Here is a 17759-nt window from a genome sequence, read left to right on the forward strand (position 1 = left end):
TACATCCTGCAGTTTGGGAACCTCAGGTACAGGCAGTGTGAAAATTAATTGCTAGTACGTAATGTTAACCAAAACAACAAGACTAAACAGCTCTAATGACTAATAAGAGAAAAATTCAGCTTGTAGAAATTAATGTTTTAATTTTGTTTTCAATAAATTAAAGAGCAGCAGAAGTTTAACTTACGCTTTCAAAATGCAAGTCACATTAACCTTGTCATACTCTCACACAGCAGATTCCACCTGCTGTGCATCTCATCATCTTGTGGACACACTCTTAGTAATGTTGTCGCTAGTGTAGTGATTTCATTTGGGCAAAACTTACTGCCAGTAAAGCTGTTCACCAGTTCACTGCACAGTGCTGGTGGCAGCCACTGCTCTGGCAGATCAATGTTACAGACTTCAATCTTTCCGTGCTTCACATCCAGATCTACTTTAACGTCAATAACAGAATCTTTATAGACCACATTCAAACAAGTGCTAATGCTGAACTTGGGTGTCTTTCCATATACCCATTCCCAGGCTTGTAGTTCTTTAGTTTTATTACTAATTCCAGGAAGCACAGTCTCATCAGCTGGATTTACTAAGGTGATATGATGATCTACTTGGTGTTGTGTGGCATATTCTTCAGCAATGGCATCCAGGAGCATCTCAGAAGTTAAACTAGAATCCTCTTCAAAGAGATTTTTCACCGAGGCAGGCACACTAGGAGTGGCATTGCTTTTTATCCCTTTATAAGGACTTTTTAGCACAGAAGATAAAACAAACTTATCTGCATTACAGAGTAAGGTACAGTGGTGATAAGCAGTTGTCCTTCCCAGCTTTGCAGCAGTACCCGAGATTTTGTATTGCCCGTCTAGCAAGATGTCATATCTGTCAGTGACATGTACGTCTAACTGGGGGCTCAAGGCTTTCAATGCCTTCACAATTAGTTTCAGGTTTTCCATTCGTTCGTATTTTTTTCTTGCTGTAAAGAAAGTCAAATTGATATTGCCTAAGTCATGGTAAACTGTTCCTCCTCCACTTCTCCTTCTGGCCAGTTTTATATTTTTTTGCCTCATTAGTCTGAGGTTGCATTCCTGCCAGGGATTCTGATGTCTCCCTATTACCACAGCAGGGGAATTTCTCCAAAGGAAAAGGACCTGTCGGTTCTCTAAATTCATGTGGTCATGGATCCAGTCTTCCACAGCTAGATTTTGGTAAATATCATTAGATGTAGACTGGATAATGAGGCCTCCACTCGTTGTGCTTCTGAAACCAGCTTTTGGAGTCTTGAGGAGGCAGGATAGCTGAAGGCAGCTCTTTAGTGATGACCGGAGTACCATGTTTTTAATAAATGGACAGCAGATGGAAGGAATACTTGGTCTGGTAAAGCTGAATGTGGCAAGTGCACAACCTGCTGTTGTGACAGAAATGAAATGCTAGTGGCTGTCATGATGCAGTCCCACTCTTCCCAATGCATCAACGCTCCCCAGCTGATGTGAGTTACAAGGCATATTTCTCCTCTTGAAGCTTGTGATGCTGTTCCAACCCCGACGTGTGTTTAACGTAAAAGCTGGGGTTGTCAGAGCAGCCTGGTGCCTGAAAGAACAAAGGAAGAAATGGAATCAAACAGTGTATTTTCCCCTCACTCAACACAGTCTTGCTAATACAATTTTACTTTGTGTATTTTACTAAAGTTAGCTTTAGCAGTCCAGGTTTGTTATGTTTTTTTTGTTTGGTTGGTTGGGGTTTATTGGGTTTTCTGTTTGGTTTTGGTTCTTTCATTGATCTGATCAGAAAAAACAGGTGCAACAAGTTCACGAGCTTGTGGGGTCAGTGCTGAGCCAGCCAGGCCAAGGCTTCATAGAATCACAGAATGTTAGGGATTGGAAGGGACCTCAAAAGATCATCCAGTCCAATCCCCCTGCCGGAGCAGGAACACCTAGGTGAGGATACACAGGAAGGTGTCCAGGCGGGTTTTGAATGTCTCCAGAGAAGGAGACTCCACAACCTCCCTGGGCAGCCTGTTCCAGTGCTTTGGCACCCTCACTGAGAAGAAGTTTCTTCTCAAATTTAAGTGGAACCTCCCGTGTTTCAGTTTGTATCCATTGCCCCATGTCCTATCATTGGTTGTCACCGAGAAGAGCCTGGCTCCATCCTTGTGACACTCACCCTCTATATATTTATAAACATTAAAGAGATAGTAGTAGTATATATACGGCTTCTTGCCCTGAAGCCAGCAGCGCCCAACTGAAAGTCGAGGCGAGCCCCGCGGAGTCACCGGAGCCGCTACCACCCGCTGCCGTCCCGGGCGCCGCTTTGCTCTTGGCGCGGGTGTCCCGCTACCCACGGCGGCTCCTCCCGAGAACCAAGGCCACCCCTGGGCGGCAGCGGGTCCCCCTGCGGGGCTGCACGGAGGCAACGCACCCGCTGCCCCCGCTCCGCTCCCCTCAACTGCCGGCCCTGCGCGGGGTCGCCGGGCGCTACTCACGGCGCGGGCAGACCCGCCGGCGGCCCCTCAGCGCGCTGCGGAACGTCTTCCGCTTCCCGGGGTTAGAGGTGCCGGGGGCGGGCATCCGGCCCGGCGGTTCGTGATTCTGCCGCCCGGGTGAAGGCGGAGAGGGAGAGAGGAGCGAGGGACTCCGGCGCCCCGCTGTTGGTGCAGGGGCCGTCAGCTGCTCGGGGGGAACTGAGGGCAGCTGGTGGCACCGCGGCGAGCGGCGCCTGCGGGTACCGCTTCTCCCAGCGCAGCCGGGCCGGGGTATGATCGGGGGACGTGAGAAGGGGTGAGAATGGTCAGCTGCTCTGCTACGTGCTGATGACTTAAAGCTCTTCAGCCTGGTAAAAACAAAACAAAAAACACACCGCCTATGGTAAGAGATTGTAAAATAGTAAGTGATATTAAAGAAAAACCTTTGCGACCTCTCCCAACGCTAACTGCAGAGCATCGCAAAGAGGCAGATGCACAATGGATAAAATGGATGATTCTTTGTGCAGGACCCAGCTGTGCAGTTCCTCTCTACAAGATGTTCTGGGTGCTGGAAGCTTTCATCAGTTCAAAGGGAGACTGAACAAGTTAACACAAATGCACAGAGGGTTGTCAAATACATAGAAACTCTCCACAGCATTTGTGAACATACAGAAACTAAATGTTGATAGCATAATTCATTAACAAGCTGGAAATGGACAGACTAGATAATTAAAGATGTACTGCATACAGCAGATTGTCTTCAGATTTGCATTGATTTAAGCCATTCTTAAAGTCGTCCAGACCTTAGCTGTAACTCTTCTTCAATAACTGTTGTCTATATTTACATTGTGGGCTAACACTTAGCACTACTAGTTGAAATTTTTATGCACAGTAGTATCTATATGGGCAAATATGTGCTATATACCTCTTGCTGGTGTGCATGCATTCATAAGTGATACATTTCATGCCTTTATTTCTCATTCCTCCTCAGTATCGGAGTCCAAAGATGTGAAAGAATTGCAGAGAGAAAGGGTAGGACAGTGGGTTGTGATAGTTCACATAGACTATTGCTCTTGAAGAGGAACAGTTACAGGTAATTTTTCTTCCTTCCAGCTCTAGGTAGCTTAGGAAGAAATACCAAGTCAATATCCTTATTTGTTTGAAACAGTGAAATTAGTTGAGGAGTGATTTGGCTTTGGGTAAGAGGTGTTCATATGCTTGCTTTACCAATAAAGAAAACTGTTTATGATGAGGCCTGAATTGCCTTTACCTTCTGATTGAAGAAAAGGTACTAGAACAGCTATATTCCCTGAAAGGTGAAGGAGAAAAGAAGGTGGATAAAGGGTAAAAGGCTCCAGAGATTAAAGATGTGAGCTTGGGGTTGTTTCCTACTGAAGAACTGGATCATTAAGAGCAGGACAGTTCCTTACCCAACTCTTAAAAGAAATGTGTGGATGTAGTAGGGCGAGAAAAGAGTAACAAATATGTCACCATGGCCCTGCACTTGGCAGGTTGTAATATCACACTAAAAAAAAAAGAAAAAAAAGTTGTTAATTACTTTAAGCAGTTTGAAATGGGCATAGCTTGTTGCTAAACTAGACTGGAGATAACTTTTCACTGGGGTAAGCTACTCTGTAATGCGTAGGGTAAAAACCATATAGAATTTGTCCATAAAAATGTGTTGAGGTAGTGTTCCAAATATTGGAAGATCAGCTTTTGAGGCAGTTGACAGAATGCAAAAGTGAACCTGGGCACTGTAGCACTGGTCAGCAAAAGTGAAATGCATCTTGTGGCACTTCTGAAGTTAATAAAAAGCAAACAAAACACAGGACCATTTGTTTCTGTTTTGGCACTCTTGGAACTTTGTAGCGTGTTGTTCCTCCATTTTTGCCACGGGGTGTCACTAAAACATACTGTGTGCTGTTACGCTCTTTTCCAAGTTGAAAACTGTGGGCCTAACCAAGGCAATTCTGTTCTTTTAATTAGAACTAGAATTTGCTAAAAATGTAAAGTGTACAGAATACTAGGTGGACAGGTAAAAATGTCGTGTGTCTGTTTCTGTTGCACTGAAGGATAAAATAGACATGCAACAGCAAATACTTCTCTTGAAAAATGGCTATTTTTGAAGATAAACTCAGCAACATAATTAGAAATATTCTGGCAGTAAGCAAGAAGTATGAATTTATAAAGAGGATTGTATTACATTATAAGCCAGCAGAAGATCCTGAGAGATACACATAAAATCTCAGAATATAGAGTTATCCCATGGTACAATTCAGCAAAACCTACATTAATGACACTGTCACTGTTTGATTGCAGGGCGACAATAAACCATGGCAGATGCTCTCTGTCAACTCCTTCACTTTTCCCTCCCCCTCAGCCCCCCCCCTCACTAAGGAAAGGCAACAGAGCAAAGAGGCAAAGAGAGAGAGGAATTCCAAGTTGGAACAAGTTTAAAATGTTTTACTAATGCTACTAATAAAATAGAGAAAATAATACAAAATATACAAAACCAAACTTGAATATCCTGGCACAGCTCAGCACTGCTCCAGCAGCTGCAGGGCAGGCACCTGAAAGTCCTGGGTTGGACTCTGCGGCAAACTGGAACCGGATGCAGGATCTGTCACTAGGCCTCAGATTGCAGGTATGGCTGGCAGGGTCCTCCCCAGATGCCGGCCATAGTCGAAGAGAGTGAGACCCTCGTGATCTCCTGCCTTTATATGATGTATGACGTGGATGTGATGGAACACTTAGTTTTAGTCACCTGTTCAGTTTGCTCCTCCTTGCAAATGCACCCCTCTCACTTATGGGACGTGCATTCTTACTAGTGACCTTGCATACCATTGCTATGTCTGGAAAAACATGTATCCAAGTTCAGAAAAGTGCAGTTACTTGGAAGAACCTAGCTGAAAGGGAAATTCACTAAAAGAGAAACTGGTCTTGTTTTTAACAAAACCAGGACAGACACTTATTCTGGTATTTCAGGAATGCAACTCTGGGTTCAGCTTCTGTGTGCAGGAATTCCAAAGACATTGGGCTGCTCTCCTGTGGTGGAAGTCTGAGGCCAACCTCCATCTGCATAGCTGATGTTAACTTTCACAGAGCCTCAGGCAGCAGCCTACAGAAGATTTATGACTTTCATCATTTGCTCCAGCAGAAGCCGAATTATGCGTGAAGATGTGAGTGGGGCAAGAGGAGGGAAGAAGGCTTGTCTTAGCAGAAGAGAGGTTGAACCAAGTCTTAACAAAGCTGCCATCGTCTTCCTGGTGGACCCAAGTAATACCTTTCTAGACTTGACTTCAAATATCCAGCTTGCCAACTGGACTTCTGCAGTAAGAGGTACTCTGCCACCTTAGCTCTGTTCTCATCATAAATCTCACATTTTTAAACGTTTTTTTAGAAACATAACATTCTCCCAACTAATTTTAGAGAGATTTTCCCCATTTTCTGTCAGTCCTTAAAACCACCTTAGAACACAGACCTCCCTGTAACAACTGGAGGACTTTGTTCTTCGGGGGCCAGTAAATAAGCTGGACTTATACTATTGCTTTGGTTCAAGTCTCATGGTCCAGCTATCCGATAAGCAATTCTGCATTCATGTTTTACTGCATTCACATCACTGGCAATGCAAACTGCTTGAACGTCCCACCACCCGTCTCAGTTACTACTCTAATAACAAGTTGTTTGGGGTTTTTATTTGTTTGTTTGGTTTTTGCTGCTGGAAACACAAGAAAGGGGCAAGCCTATCAAATTAACATCAACACAAGAAAACATCTCTACCTTGTTATATTGGCTAACAGGACTAATGTCCTTCTGATTCCTTAAACAGGCTGCACATTCTGTTACAGAAACACATCCTTGACACCCACCCTACCCCCAACAATCAAGGTAATTTGGAACAAACTATGATGTTTCAATATCTGGCCTAATTTGTCCCAAATTTCCGGATGTAGTATCTGATATGTTCCCAATGAATACAGTGTACACGCCATGATTTATTTATCTCTTCACTCAGTCTAGTGAGGACTGCATTATGTAGAAAGCTGTGAGTTTTGGAGGGTGAGGTTAATGTAACAGAGGTAGTGCAAAGCTGTACTAAAGCCATCTTCTCTGTGGACCTAAATAAAAACCTTTCTGTACTGGACTCTTAAAATTTCTTACATCTTAACCACAACCCTATAAATCACACACCTGCAAAATACAGCAATTATTAGGTTTGCTTTTGAAAACAATTCTGTCTATGAGTTTTGTTCTTTCTTTGATCAACAAATTTTTGTTTGGTACACAAAAAGCAAAGCAACTGTTCTGCAAAACATTAACCAGCATTAACACATAAGAGAGAACTCATCATACATCACTTAGAGAAAACCACAGACATACCAGAACAATGCCAACTAAAAATATATAAATTTACTCCTAAAATGAATATTCATGAAGAATAATATTGATAAAGTTACGAAAACCTGAAATGTTATATTTTCACATATCTTTTTGAGGCAAACATGATAATGCAGAATCTTCTGTGATTATTTCCAACATACCAAATGCAGGGTGAGGAGAGGAAAAGAAAATGACTGTCTCTCTTGCCCTTTTTCTGGAAGTTAAAAATCTTCCAGTTTCTCGTCTGTCTTTGGGTGGGAATCACATTTCAGTGGTATTATTCCTAATTTCCAAAAAGGTGACCACGATCCATGAATACTTAATAGTGGCAGCTTGCCAAAAAGCCCTTGTCATTTACTCAGCACTGTCTCCAGAATATAGAATCTGTGTTAATGCCTAACAGGGAAGAGAGTAAGTACATTTTCTCTCGTGTGCCAGCTTCACTTTGGGACTACCTAAAGCAGCCTCTTTCAAAGACTGTTTATATCCATGCCAGACATGAGCAGGCAATAAGAGTCACAGGATTCATGCAGCTTCCTTACCCTTTTCACGTAGCTTTCTTCAAAGGCACCAGTCTTATCCCTGTCTGTGCTATTCCAAGAAGAGATGTGCAGCTAGAGGTGCTGTAAATAAGAACTCCTCTCTTGGGGTGTAAGAAAACATAACAAGTAATTTATTTCATATGATTTTGTTACTGGAATGAAGAAAAGCGTAATTATCCTTGTAATACCTTGACATTTTAACTTTACAATGTTTGTAAACAAGTTAATGTCAGTCCTAGGCTTAAAAAGTGGGAATGAGTTCAGACTGGGGTTTATTATATGTGTGAAGCTAATGCTTGATACTGTCAAGAAACAAGTGTGATGTTAAAGGTAATATTTATTCTGGACAATACAACTGACACATATTTCTTACAAATAGATATGTAAATTAGATGGGGTTTGGGTAGAAGGGAAAGTTTAATTAAAGGAAGGGTATTTTCACAAGATTAAGTCTTTCTTACCTAACACTTGTTTTGTTCTTGTCAAGCCAGTACAGGAATTGCTGGAGTTTTCATCTGTAGAAGTGTCTCCTTGGATATTAGTTTCTGAAAGAGATGAACCTCATTAAAGTAGAGGTGTTCAGCTGAGCTCCCTGATCTCACTGTCTATCCTAGCTGATGAGCTGTGGCAAGTTTAGAAAGTCTCTCTTCTCTCCTGGGGGTGGAGTGACAAGGTGTGGCTGCGTGGCTTTGTGAAATCTCACCTGGAAGCACTGCTTGTGCAGCCTCTCTCTGAGGCTTTCAGATTAATCAGGGGTGAGGCCTATGCTTCATGTGTGCAGATGGGCCCAGGGAGGTTTGAATTGAAGGTGGTTAACAGTGCTTTAAAACCAAACTCCACTCAAACCAACAATAGGAGGTATTATTGCATATGTCAGACTATGCCAATCTGTGATATTCACCCACATCCCTGTTTTCATCCCCACGTAACTATGAAGAATTGTTATTTGAGGAAGTCATCTTTTTATCTGTCGAGGTCTGGAGAGAACATTATGTCACTTGAGGAGAGGCTTGGCTTAGCTCCCCCCACCCAATAAAAAAGCCATTCAAAAAGATATAGCAGCAACCAGTCACACAACATCAATTTGTATTTATAACCAAAAAGAAATATGAGCACCTTTTCTTGACTTTAGTAACATTTACTGAGGAGCTATGCTATAAGTCATAAACCTGATATCTGAAAGTTTAATTTTAATAGAAAAGAGTTACTCAAAAACCTCCCAAGATGAAACCAAGTAGAGAAATAATGAAAATTTCTACAGAGGCAGTGGTCATGAGTATTTATATCTAAATTAAGGGAAAAAAGTGTTTTACTGATAATTTTGTACAATATTTTACAGTTCATCCATTTTTAAATGATTTTTTGGGATTATTTTCTAACATTTCATTTGGTTTTGCCTCTAGCGTTTCAGTCATACACATCTGTAAGGACAACAGGTATTATGATCATCTTCAAAAGCAAGATTAAAGAGAATAAAAGCACAGAGACTGCATGCTCACTACACAGAGCTACTTAGCTAGGCTGTTGTGCTGGTACTGAGCCAGAAGCTGGTACATCCATCACAGCTGCTTGGCTTCTTTCCTGCAGGGCTCCCAGCCCAAGGAAGTGGAACAGCCTCATGGGGAAGGGTAATATTGTGAGAATGTAGTGGTTATGGATAGCTTTTCCTTAGGGTACAGAGCTGGAGTCCAGGTTTCTCACGACCATCCAGATTAGCCAAGGCTTTCACTCAGCTACCTGGAAGAATCAGAGAATATCAGGTTGGAAGAGACCACAAGGTTCATCTGGTCAAACCTTTCTTGGCAAAAGCACGGTCTAGACAAGATGGCCCAGCACCCTGTCAAGCTGAATCTTCAAAGTGTCCAACATTGAGGAATCCACCAGTTCCCTGGGGGAATTATTCCAGTGAATGATTGTTCTCATAGTGAAAAATTTCCCTCTTGTTTTCATCAGGGTACACTTGATTCCATCATCTGGATCACTTATGAAGATTTAAACAGTATTGGGCCCAATATTGAGTCCTGGGGGACTCTGCTTGTGACAGGTTGCCCCTCATTTCACTCTTTCCCATGACTTTAGGATTTCTCCTAGTACTAGATTAATAATCCATTTTATTTACTGGAAAATCCTCCAATAATCTCTCTGGATTAGGCTTTTTTCCCCCACTGTTACTCAGCATCTATATCCAGAAACATACTTTTATTTTTTCAATGTAGATTCAAGAATAATTAAGGTTCAAAACAGTTATTTGGTTCAGCTTAACTCCTGACACGTAACTCTTCATTTTGAAGACCTGCACTTCTAAATCATCCCCCATCTGTTGCTGTTCAGAATGTCTTCAGCCTCTTAAATAACTTTGGACCTGTTAACTAGAAAGAAACACAATAGTTGTATTCAAAGCACTCATCTCAAATGAGTGGCAACCCAGTTTGAAAATAAGCCGTTTGCCACCACCCTCTGGATGCGGCCTGTCAGCCAGTTCCCCACCCACCGCAGAGACCACTTGTCTAGCCCCGAACGCCCCAGTTTCCCCAGGAGCCCCTGGGACACCGCATCCAAAGCTTCGGAGAAGGCGAACCGCCTCCCGCCTTTGGAAAGCTCGGCCCCACCGCGGGGCCGCTGCTGGCGCAGAGCCCGGCGGGCTGTTCCCAGAGCTGGCGAGACGTGTGGGCGAATGCCCGCGCTGCGCTGCCCCTTCCCGCCGTCCCGGCCGGCTGGAGCGGCGGTTGGAGCGGGCCGTTGTCGGGAGCGCGGAGGGAGGCAGCGGTTGGGGCGGGGAGCGGGCGCGGCGGCGGGTGAGTGCGCGGGTCAGCGGCGGCGGCCTCACTTGGCCCGGGCACCGGCCATGAGCGCCCGGCGCTCCCCAGAGCGCCGCGGGGGGAGAGCGGAGAGTCGCCCCAAGGTAGAGACCGGCGGGGATTTGCCTCGGCGCCCCGACCGGCTGCCCCGGGGGGTCGGCGCGGAGGGGTGTGGGCCGAGCGGTGCGGAGGGCGGCGGTGCAGGTTTCAGGTGCGGGTGCTGTGTGCGCTGTGGAGAGTAAGGAGGAAAGGAGCACCTGAAATGTTTGATCACTGAAGTACTTGGAACTCAAAAGCACTGTTGGAGACTTAATCAGTCCAAGAAGTTTCCTAACTCCGAGTTCTTTTGGTCGTGCAAGGGTCTTCAGTGCTGCGTGAAACTTAGAGTGGGCTTAGTGTGAAGTTTTGTCACAGTTGCAAAGGGGTTTGCATTATCGCAGTTTGGAGGATGATGGTGAAATGTGCCAACAGCTGTAGTTAAATCTCACCACTTCATGGCAAGCATAAATAATAGTTATTTTAGGAAATATCACATCTTTCAAAAAGTTCTCTTCCACAAATTGAGTAAAAGTAGTATTGGGAGTGAGCAAATACTATGTATTCTGTCTGTAAATTTGAGTCCCCAATGCTCAGCGAGGTACTGAATATTAGGATGGGATTCACCTCATCTGTCAATGGTGATGATGACTGTAATAGACATTTAGGCTGTCGTTATTGTCAGAGATACTCCCAGGGCATGATTAATTTAGGAAATGCCTGAAATTGATTGTGGGAATCACTTTCTAGAAATTCGTCTTTATAGGTACCCCAAATTAAGTCAGCTTACTCTAAACAAAACTATCACTTATATTGGTGCTTAAAAACACCTGGAGACTGATGGTCATACTAATACTTGGTGACCAGAGATTCGATTCAGATGAAGGTGAATGTGGTGGGGAATCATAGAACAGAATCATAGAATCATTTCGGTTGGAAGAGAACCTCAGGATAATAGAGTCAAACTATAACCTAACCTAACTCTGGCACTAAACCATGTCCCTAAGAACTTCGTCTAAATGCCTTTTAAACACCTCCAGGGATAGTGACTCCACCACTTCCCTGGGCAGCCTGTTCCAATGCCCAACAACCCTTTCTGTGAATAATTTTTTCCTAATACCCAATCTGAACTTGGCGTGACTTGAGGCCTATATATAGAGAGAGCAGAGTTCTGTGGTAGTGACGAAAAGCCTCCAGCACCTTGGTTTTGTTCCATTGGGCAGTTAAGCAGATGATGAAAGGAGATACATACACAACTTTATGGTTGTGAATATATAACTCATTGAACCAGCTACCCTAAATTTACTTGAGACTCTTGAATCTGAGCATGGAGAGAAACTGTTGTGGTTATGCTGATGGTAATGACTTCCTGCTGGGGGGTAACTGAATGTTCATATTCTGTTGTTAGACCTGTGGGCTACTTCCCATGTGACAAGAGCAGACTCTGCACTGTGAGGCACTGGTCTACTTGACACTCGCCCTGCCTTACTGTGTCTCATTCGTCTTTCTCTGAGGGACTCATTCTGGTGACCCTCCTTTATCATAGTTATTCTGAAGAAAGCTGCCAGAGAGCACTCCATCTTTTCCTTCCTATCTTGTATTTCAAAGTGTTTGTGGCTTTGTAAGGAAACATAAGCAGCAGTGCTGCGAGTTGATGATAACTAGCTCCATAGCCTTGTGTTCAGCTCAGCTGAACAGAATTTGAGCACTTAAAATATTTCTGGTCTTGCTCTATGTTTGAGAAGGTGCTAATTGATAGAGAAGATCCATAAGTTATAATATGTCCATGTTTCTTCTTATCATGTGTTTCATTATATAGCTGAAGTACAAAAACATGGTTTTCTGCATCCTGTTGTGCCTAGGTAGTTAAATGGTAGCATTCTCCTCCCCTGTTAATATTGCTGGAACAAGCTGTCATGAGCTGGAGCAGAATGCAGTAATGCTTAATTTTGTAATCTTAAGATGGTATCTCTAAGTGCTTGCCAGAACTTTCTTGGTTATCCAAAAGAAGATGAGGTGGGAAAATCATAGACTCATAGAATCATTTAGCTTAAAGACCCTTAAGATATGATACAGGTTGGCTGTATGAAGCAAGAAAACCACTTTGGGTATAGTCAGTTACTTGAGGCACGAGGGTGTAGATGTGACTTGGACTTGACAATTCTGTCATTCTAAGTGTTTGTACATTCAGATACACAGTAGGATTTAGCCTCCCTGCCCTTCCTTAGCACTCTTCTTCCTACCATGTAAAGCAGGCATCATTGTGAACTTCCTCCAGTAACACCAGAGCTGTATTTTTCACATATTTTATAACTTAATAAAAATACAGGGATCCCAAAACACAGATGTACAGATGCTGTCTCTGCTTACCTTTGTGGATACTTTCTGTGGTGTGCTATTGTTGTTGGAGGTTGGTTGATTGGTTGGTTGGTTTGGGGTGTGTTTTTTGGTTATTTTGTTTTAAATTTTCGCTCAACCAATCCACAATTATCATGTTTTCAGGTTTATAACTGTGCCTTGTTATTAATTCAGTAGCATTAGCTGTACCAGGCTTGATCAAAACATAAAAATAAACAATGAAAATAACGTCATTATTTTTTCACTGACTCTCCTAATATATTTGTATACCTATTGAACAGAAAAAAAGTGGCAAAATTAACTACTACAGAATGTCACAGGACAGAGGCCACCCAGAAAGCCCTATTTTACAAAGCATCTTTCAGGTCTTTCTAAATAATTCAAGATGCACTGCTAGGAGTGCCTGAAGTGTGCATATTCTCTCTGACTATTAGAATGAAGTGAATCTCGCAGAATTCAGTATTCAGTGATACTGATTTCTCATGCATTACAGGATCAGCCTCTGCAAGCAATGGAGTTTCTGCATTGTACTGTATTCATACAGTGATTATGCTGGGATTTTAGAAATCTGAGGTCTCAGAAAACAGAAGAGCTGTAGGAGGCTGTAATGCTCCTATGGACTACGACATTACAGTATGCTGATAGTACCAAAATAGTTAGCAACTTCTGGTTTCTTACAAGAAGGCTGTATAATATTTTTTTGAAGTCAACATTGTTTCATGGAAATTATTAATATTTTATTAATTGATGAATTAGTATTAATAAATGATCCATTACATTTCTGCTGGCCTCTGTGATGTATGTGTGAATGATATGGGCCCAACTCAAAGAGGATGATTGAAGGGCATTCGTAAGGTCTAACAGAACCACAGTAAGTGAGTTAAGGGTGTTGGAAACTTGAGACTAGGCCTGGAGAGACATTTCCTCTCACAGTACTATTCGAGAATAACTGTAGCGGCAGCCCAGGTAGAGATAGTTTTTAGCATAAACAATAAGGATTGGATTCTGTTGTCCAGAACCCTTCAAAATTAATCTGTTCAAAATGGTGCTAGTAGTGTGCATATTCTTTGTTTGTGAATAACATATACTGATTTTTGTATTGTTAAGTATAAAGTCCTTCTTCTTATTAAATACTTCCTGCAAATCCTTGAGGAGAACATAAAATACTTTCTTCTGTCTTGTCCTCACAGATTGAAGACCTGAAGAACATAAACTATGAGCTAAGGCAACATGTCATGCAACTGCTTGCTAAGAAGCAAGTGGTGGAAAGTCAAGTGGATAGGTTCACTTGTGAAAATGATCATCTGTGTAAAGAACTGGCTGTAATTGGTGAACTATCTGAGCAGCTGGAAAAAGAATTGCTCTTCAATACTGCTGATAAGGACCTTGAGGAAGCAAAGGTATCTACTTACTAGAATTAATATTTTAATGTTGATTGCTAATATTATGGGGACCTTTTGTTTTTATTGTTGTTTGTTTTTACATTTTGGGCTGAATTTGTAGTTTTCATCTCTATTTTGAAGAATATTTGGTGGGATAAAGGAGTAGGTTCAGGCCAGGGTGGTAATTTTAAAGTGTAGAATGATTCAAGGATTAAAATCATACTTGCAGTTGGAAATAATGTAATTCAGTGAAAACTGTTTTTCATTTCACAGGATAATGGAAAATTGCATTCTGTGCTATGCAATTACATTATTTAGTAGTAGTCAGGTGGGAGAAAGCATATTCTTAGTTTGCCATTAGTGTACCTGCATATTTATCTCATAGTTATAGTCAAACTATCCCTGTTTTCAAAAGTTCCTTGGTAAGACAGTTCTGGGAAAAGGTATCCCATGCTTCCTTTTTCATTCGCTCACCTGAGAGTAACTTAACTGTTACTGTTTTTTCTAATCCTGGACTGCATCTGAAATAAAACTTTTAACTGATTCTCTTCTAAATTAAGTTTATTGTTACTAAATAGTATGTTTTCAGCCAAGTCGAACTAGAAAACATACAATATTCTCCTTTGGACTAGAACAGTTGAGCTAAAATGCTGGATTTGCAGTCATTATTATACAAAATTAATGCATCTCTTGCTCTCATTTTTTTTGTGGTAGATTCAAATTCGACACCAGCAGAAAGAGATAAAGAAGCTGGAACACACGGTGAAAACACTGAAGTCTGTGAGTTAAACATGCATCCTTAATATATATGCAGTTATGAAAACAGACCATTCCCACATGAAATTAATACTTGTACAAGTGAATTTTGTATGCTTTATTTTCACTGATAACAGACAAGATATAGAATGGATAAACATATCTGTTTTCATTTGTAGTTCTTTGTCTCTAGATGGATGGGAATTTGTTTCTGTTTTGCAACTAGCCTGTAATGATTTTGGTTTGAGAATCTTCTTTTTTTTTTTTCCTACAAAATTGCATGCGACTGTTTTGAATACATTATAAGTCACTTGCAAACCAGAAAGAAGTAACAGTGTTTCTTTAAAAATTATATCTTAATATTCTGTCTTCCTTAAGGTGTAATGATACTGTTGGAATATTTTGAAATGTATACAATGATATAATTGTAGAAATATTTGCCAGTGGTAAATTTAACTTAAATTAACATTTGAATTTATTAAGTGGACTGATTCACCTGCTTCCGGTATAGATTGATAGGGAATTGTTAATGTGTTCAAGATAATAATTTCTTCCTGTAATTTAAAGATTTGCCTCTAATTTCAAGGGGATGGGAGGGGCTGTATTTTTCTTTCCTGCATGTTATAAAATGTTTGAACTTATGCCACAATCCTGCAAACCCTCTCTGGTAAAAAAAAAAACACTGACCATTTAGAGCTTACTGTTTAATTACCCTGGAAACACTTTGATCCTTCAGCCAGAAAGTCTGGGATTTGAGAGCTATATTCACTTAGAAATTTAGGTGATTAATTTATAAATTTTCAGGAATCTAAAGACCTACTTCTGTGTGCGTCCCAACAAAAATAATAAATTTACAGTGCTTAAACTTTCAGGAGTCCAGATACTATCTATCCAGATAGATAGTAATGGAGAGGGATTTCATGTGCAATTTTGAACTTTGGAATTGGCCCCTACGTAACTTCCTGGATTTCAACTATATTTACTTGCACATTATTTCGATTTCAATAATTCACCTTTCATGGATTTTGAGCAAACCTATTGGCCTAATTTATTTCTTATTTAAAAATTAATTAGATATGCCAATACAAACCTACTTTTTGAACAGATATATTTCAAGATAATTAACATTTAGCTTTTATGTCATTTTCTGTCCTGTTAGATGCATTTTAGAAAGACATTCAAACATATTCTACAATATAACAAAAAAGAGAAAATATAGACAATCAGAAGTTACTTTAAAGCATTACATGAATATTTATTTTGATTAGATATCTGCTTCATCTTCATTTTGAAGAATATGTTTATCCATTTTCAATGGAAGTCTCTTTCATTACGAAAGTTCTATTTCAGTGAATGAATTCTCTCATTTTTGCAAATGCAGGTTATTATACAAACAGAAGCTGAAATAAATGAAGGGAAGTCACCATCGAGGCTTGATGCCTTTATTAAGACATTGGAAGAGGACAGAGACTACTATAAGCGTCACACTGAGAATTTGCTGAAGGTACTTAGAAAAACATTTTCAAGTCCTGAGCAAACGTCTACTTGTGGCAGCATGTCACAAAAACTTTCATCCATCCAGGTGAGCTTGTGAAAACATTTTGGAAGAGGAGAAATGCATTTTTTTAAATGTTGGTTTATATTATGCTGAGCTACCAAAGCCATAATTACCAGGAAGAACAATAAATTTATTGTAAACAGAAGGATGCATGTGATGGGAATGGGTCAATAATGTGAACTTAACTGCCCCATTACACTGTGTGTGTGTATATCACTGTAAATGGTTACTGACAAGCGCTTACATTTTAAGTAATTATTAATGACTGTCAGTACCATTTGTAATAGACATTTGCTGCTCAAAGTAATGTATTTTAGTGTATTCAGTGTATTTTAGAAAATGGTATGTATATCTGGTCTCTGCTACTAAGAAATATATATGTACAGTCTTGACAATCTAGAAGTTGCTAGGTCGAAGGCTTACTAAATCTTCTATAGAAATCTCCAAACCAGATATAATGAGAAAGTGTATCAAGCTTTGTTTCTCTACTTTAACCTTATATCACCTTATTCTTTAAGAGAGTGTGTTCTGATGCAGAAGTTTTGAAAATATTGAGAGAACATGAAGAGCTGAAGTCAACGCTGAAAAAATATGAGCGCCATGTGGCAGAAATTCAGGGTAACATCAAAGTTTTAACAGCTGAGAGAGACAAGATTGTCAATCTTTATGAACGGGTAATTTTATTTATGTTTGTATGGTTAATTAAAATAACTTAAGGTCTTGTGCAAGAAAGAAATCCTGGTTTTGCGTAAAACAGAAAAAATGCAAAGCATTGATTTAAAAAATAGAAAAATGTCTTGGAAATTCAGGATTTGAATCTGTAAGTGAAATACAAACTTGTAAGTGCTGTCCTGAGTTAAGAATGTTTTCCTGAATCAAAGAGTATATGTACAAATCATTACTTCGTCTTTAATACTGCACAGTTTTTGGGATGCTCTGCATTACCAGCTATATGTCACAGTAATATATTACATAACATATTCCATCTTTTTGTTATACCGCTGTTTTTAAAAACAGGCACAGGAAGAGATTTCCCGACTTCGTCAGGAAGTGATTAAATGCCCTAGGAGTCCTAAAAGCACCATGACAGCTCAAGCTATGTTAAGACATGTGGAGATAGAAAGGGATATAGCACTGTCAGATTTCCAAAGGATGACTACAGAACGTGACAGCCTCAGGGAGCAGTTAAAGGTTTGATTTTTTCCCTCCACCCTGCCAAGGTTATTTTAACATGAAAACTATTTAGTATTGTAATTAAAGTTGCTAAAGATTTCTACTCTAATCCTGAGAGTTAATCGCATTGCACGTCTGTGGTGAGGCTGGACTTGTTCTATCTGTGGTTTTGTTGTTGTTATTCAATACAGATTTCTCAGGAGACTGCATTGAATGAAAAGGCTCATTTGGAACAGAGGATTGAAGAGCTAGAAACTACTATTAAAAATGTAAGGGTGAATAAATATTTGTGGAACTGTAAATGTAATACAGGTGATGTTCATGGTT

General features: G+C 40.6%; 2 protein-coding genes across 9 annotated transcripts in view; one reads left to right on the forward strand and one right to left on the reverse strand.

Annotated features, from left to right (window-relative positions):
- Positions 1-114: 114 nt before the first annotated feature.
- The window catches only part of LIPT1 (lipoyltransferase 1), a 44975-nt gene continuing 27330 nt past the window's right edge, over positions 115-17759 (reverse strand). Inside the window, exons 2-4 of one of the 5 annotated variants that reach the window (XM_065049886.1) lie at positions 7833-9108; positions 7372-7472; positions 115-1578 (exon numbers count right to left, since the gene is read on the reverse strand). In XM_065049886.1, the coding sequence (XP_064905958.1) occupies positions 201-1322 (1122 nt within the window). In that variant the 5' untranslated portion in view covers positions 1323-1578; positions 7372-7472; positions 7833-9108 and the 3' untranslated portion in view covers positions 115-200. Of the gene's footprint in view, positions 1579-2151; positions 2400-2470; positions 2701-4884; positions 5568-7371; positions 7473-7832; positions 9109-17759 lie in introns of those variants that run through there. The other 4 variants (XR_010469793.1, XM_065049887.1, XM_065049885.1 and 1 more) reach the window with 4 other exon arrangements.
- TSGA10 (testis specific 10) overlaps positions 5561-17759 on the forward strand; it is a 38650-nt gene continuing 26451 nt past the window's right edge. Inside the window, exons 1-7 of one of the 4 annotated variants that reach the window (XM_065049878.1) lie at positions 5561-5788; positions 13754-13963; positions 14660-14725; positions 16083-16283; positions 16778-16933; positions 17277-17450; positions 17624-17701. In XM_065049878.1, coding sequence (XP_064905950.1) covers positions 13799-13963; positions 14660-14725; positions 16083-16283; positions 16778-16933; positions 17277-17450; positions 17624-17701 — 840 coding nt within the window. In that variant the 5' untranslated portion in view covers positions 5561-5788; positions 13754-13798. Of the gene's footprint in view, positions 5789-9817; positions 10274-13753; positions 13964-14659; positions 14726-16082; positions 16284-16777; positions 16934-17276; positions 17451-17623; positions 17702-17759 lie in introns of those variants that run through there. The other 3 variants (XM_065049876.1, XM_065049880.1, XM_065049877.1) reach the window with 3 other exon arrangements.

The sequence above is a fragment of the Columba livia genome, chromosome 1 (genome assembly GCF_036013475.1).
Source record: "Columba livia isolate bColLiv1 breed racing homer chromosome 1, bColLiv1.pat.W.v2, whole genome shotgun sequence".
NCBI lineage: Eukaryota > Metazoa > Chordata > Aves > Columbiformes > Columbidae > Columba > Columba livia.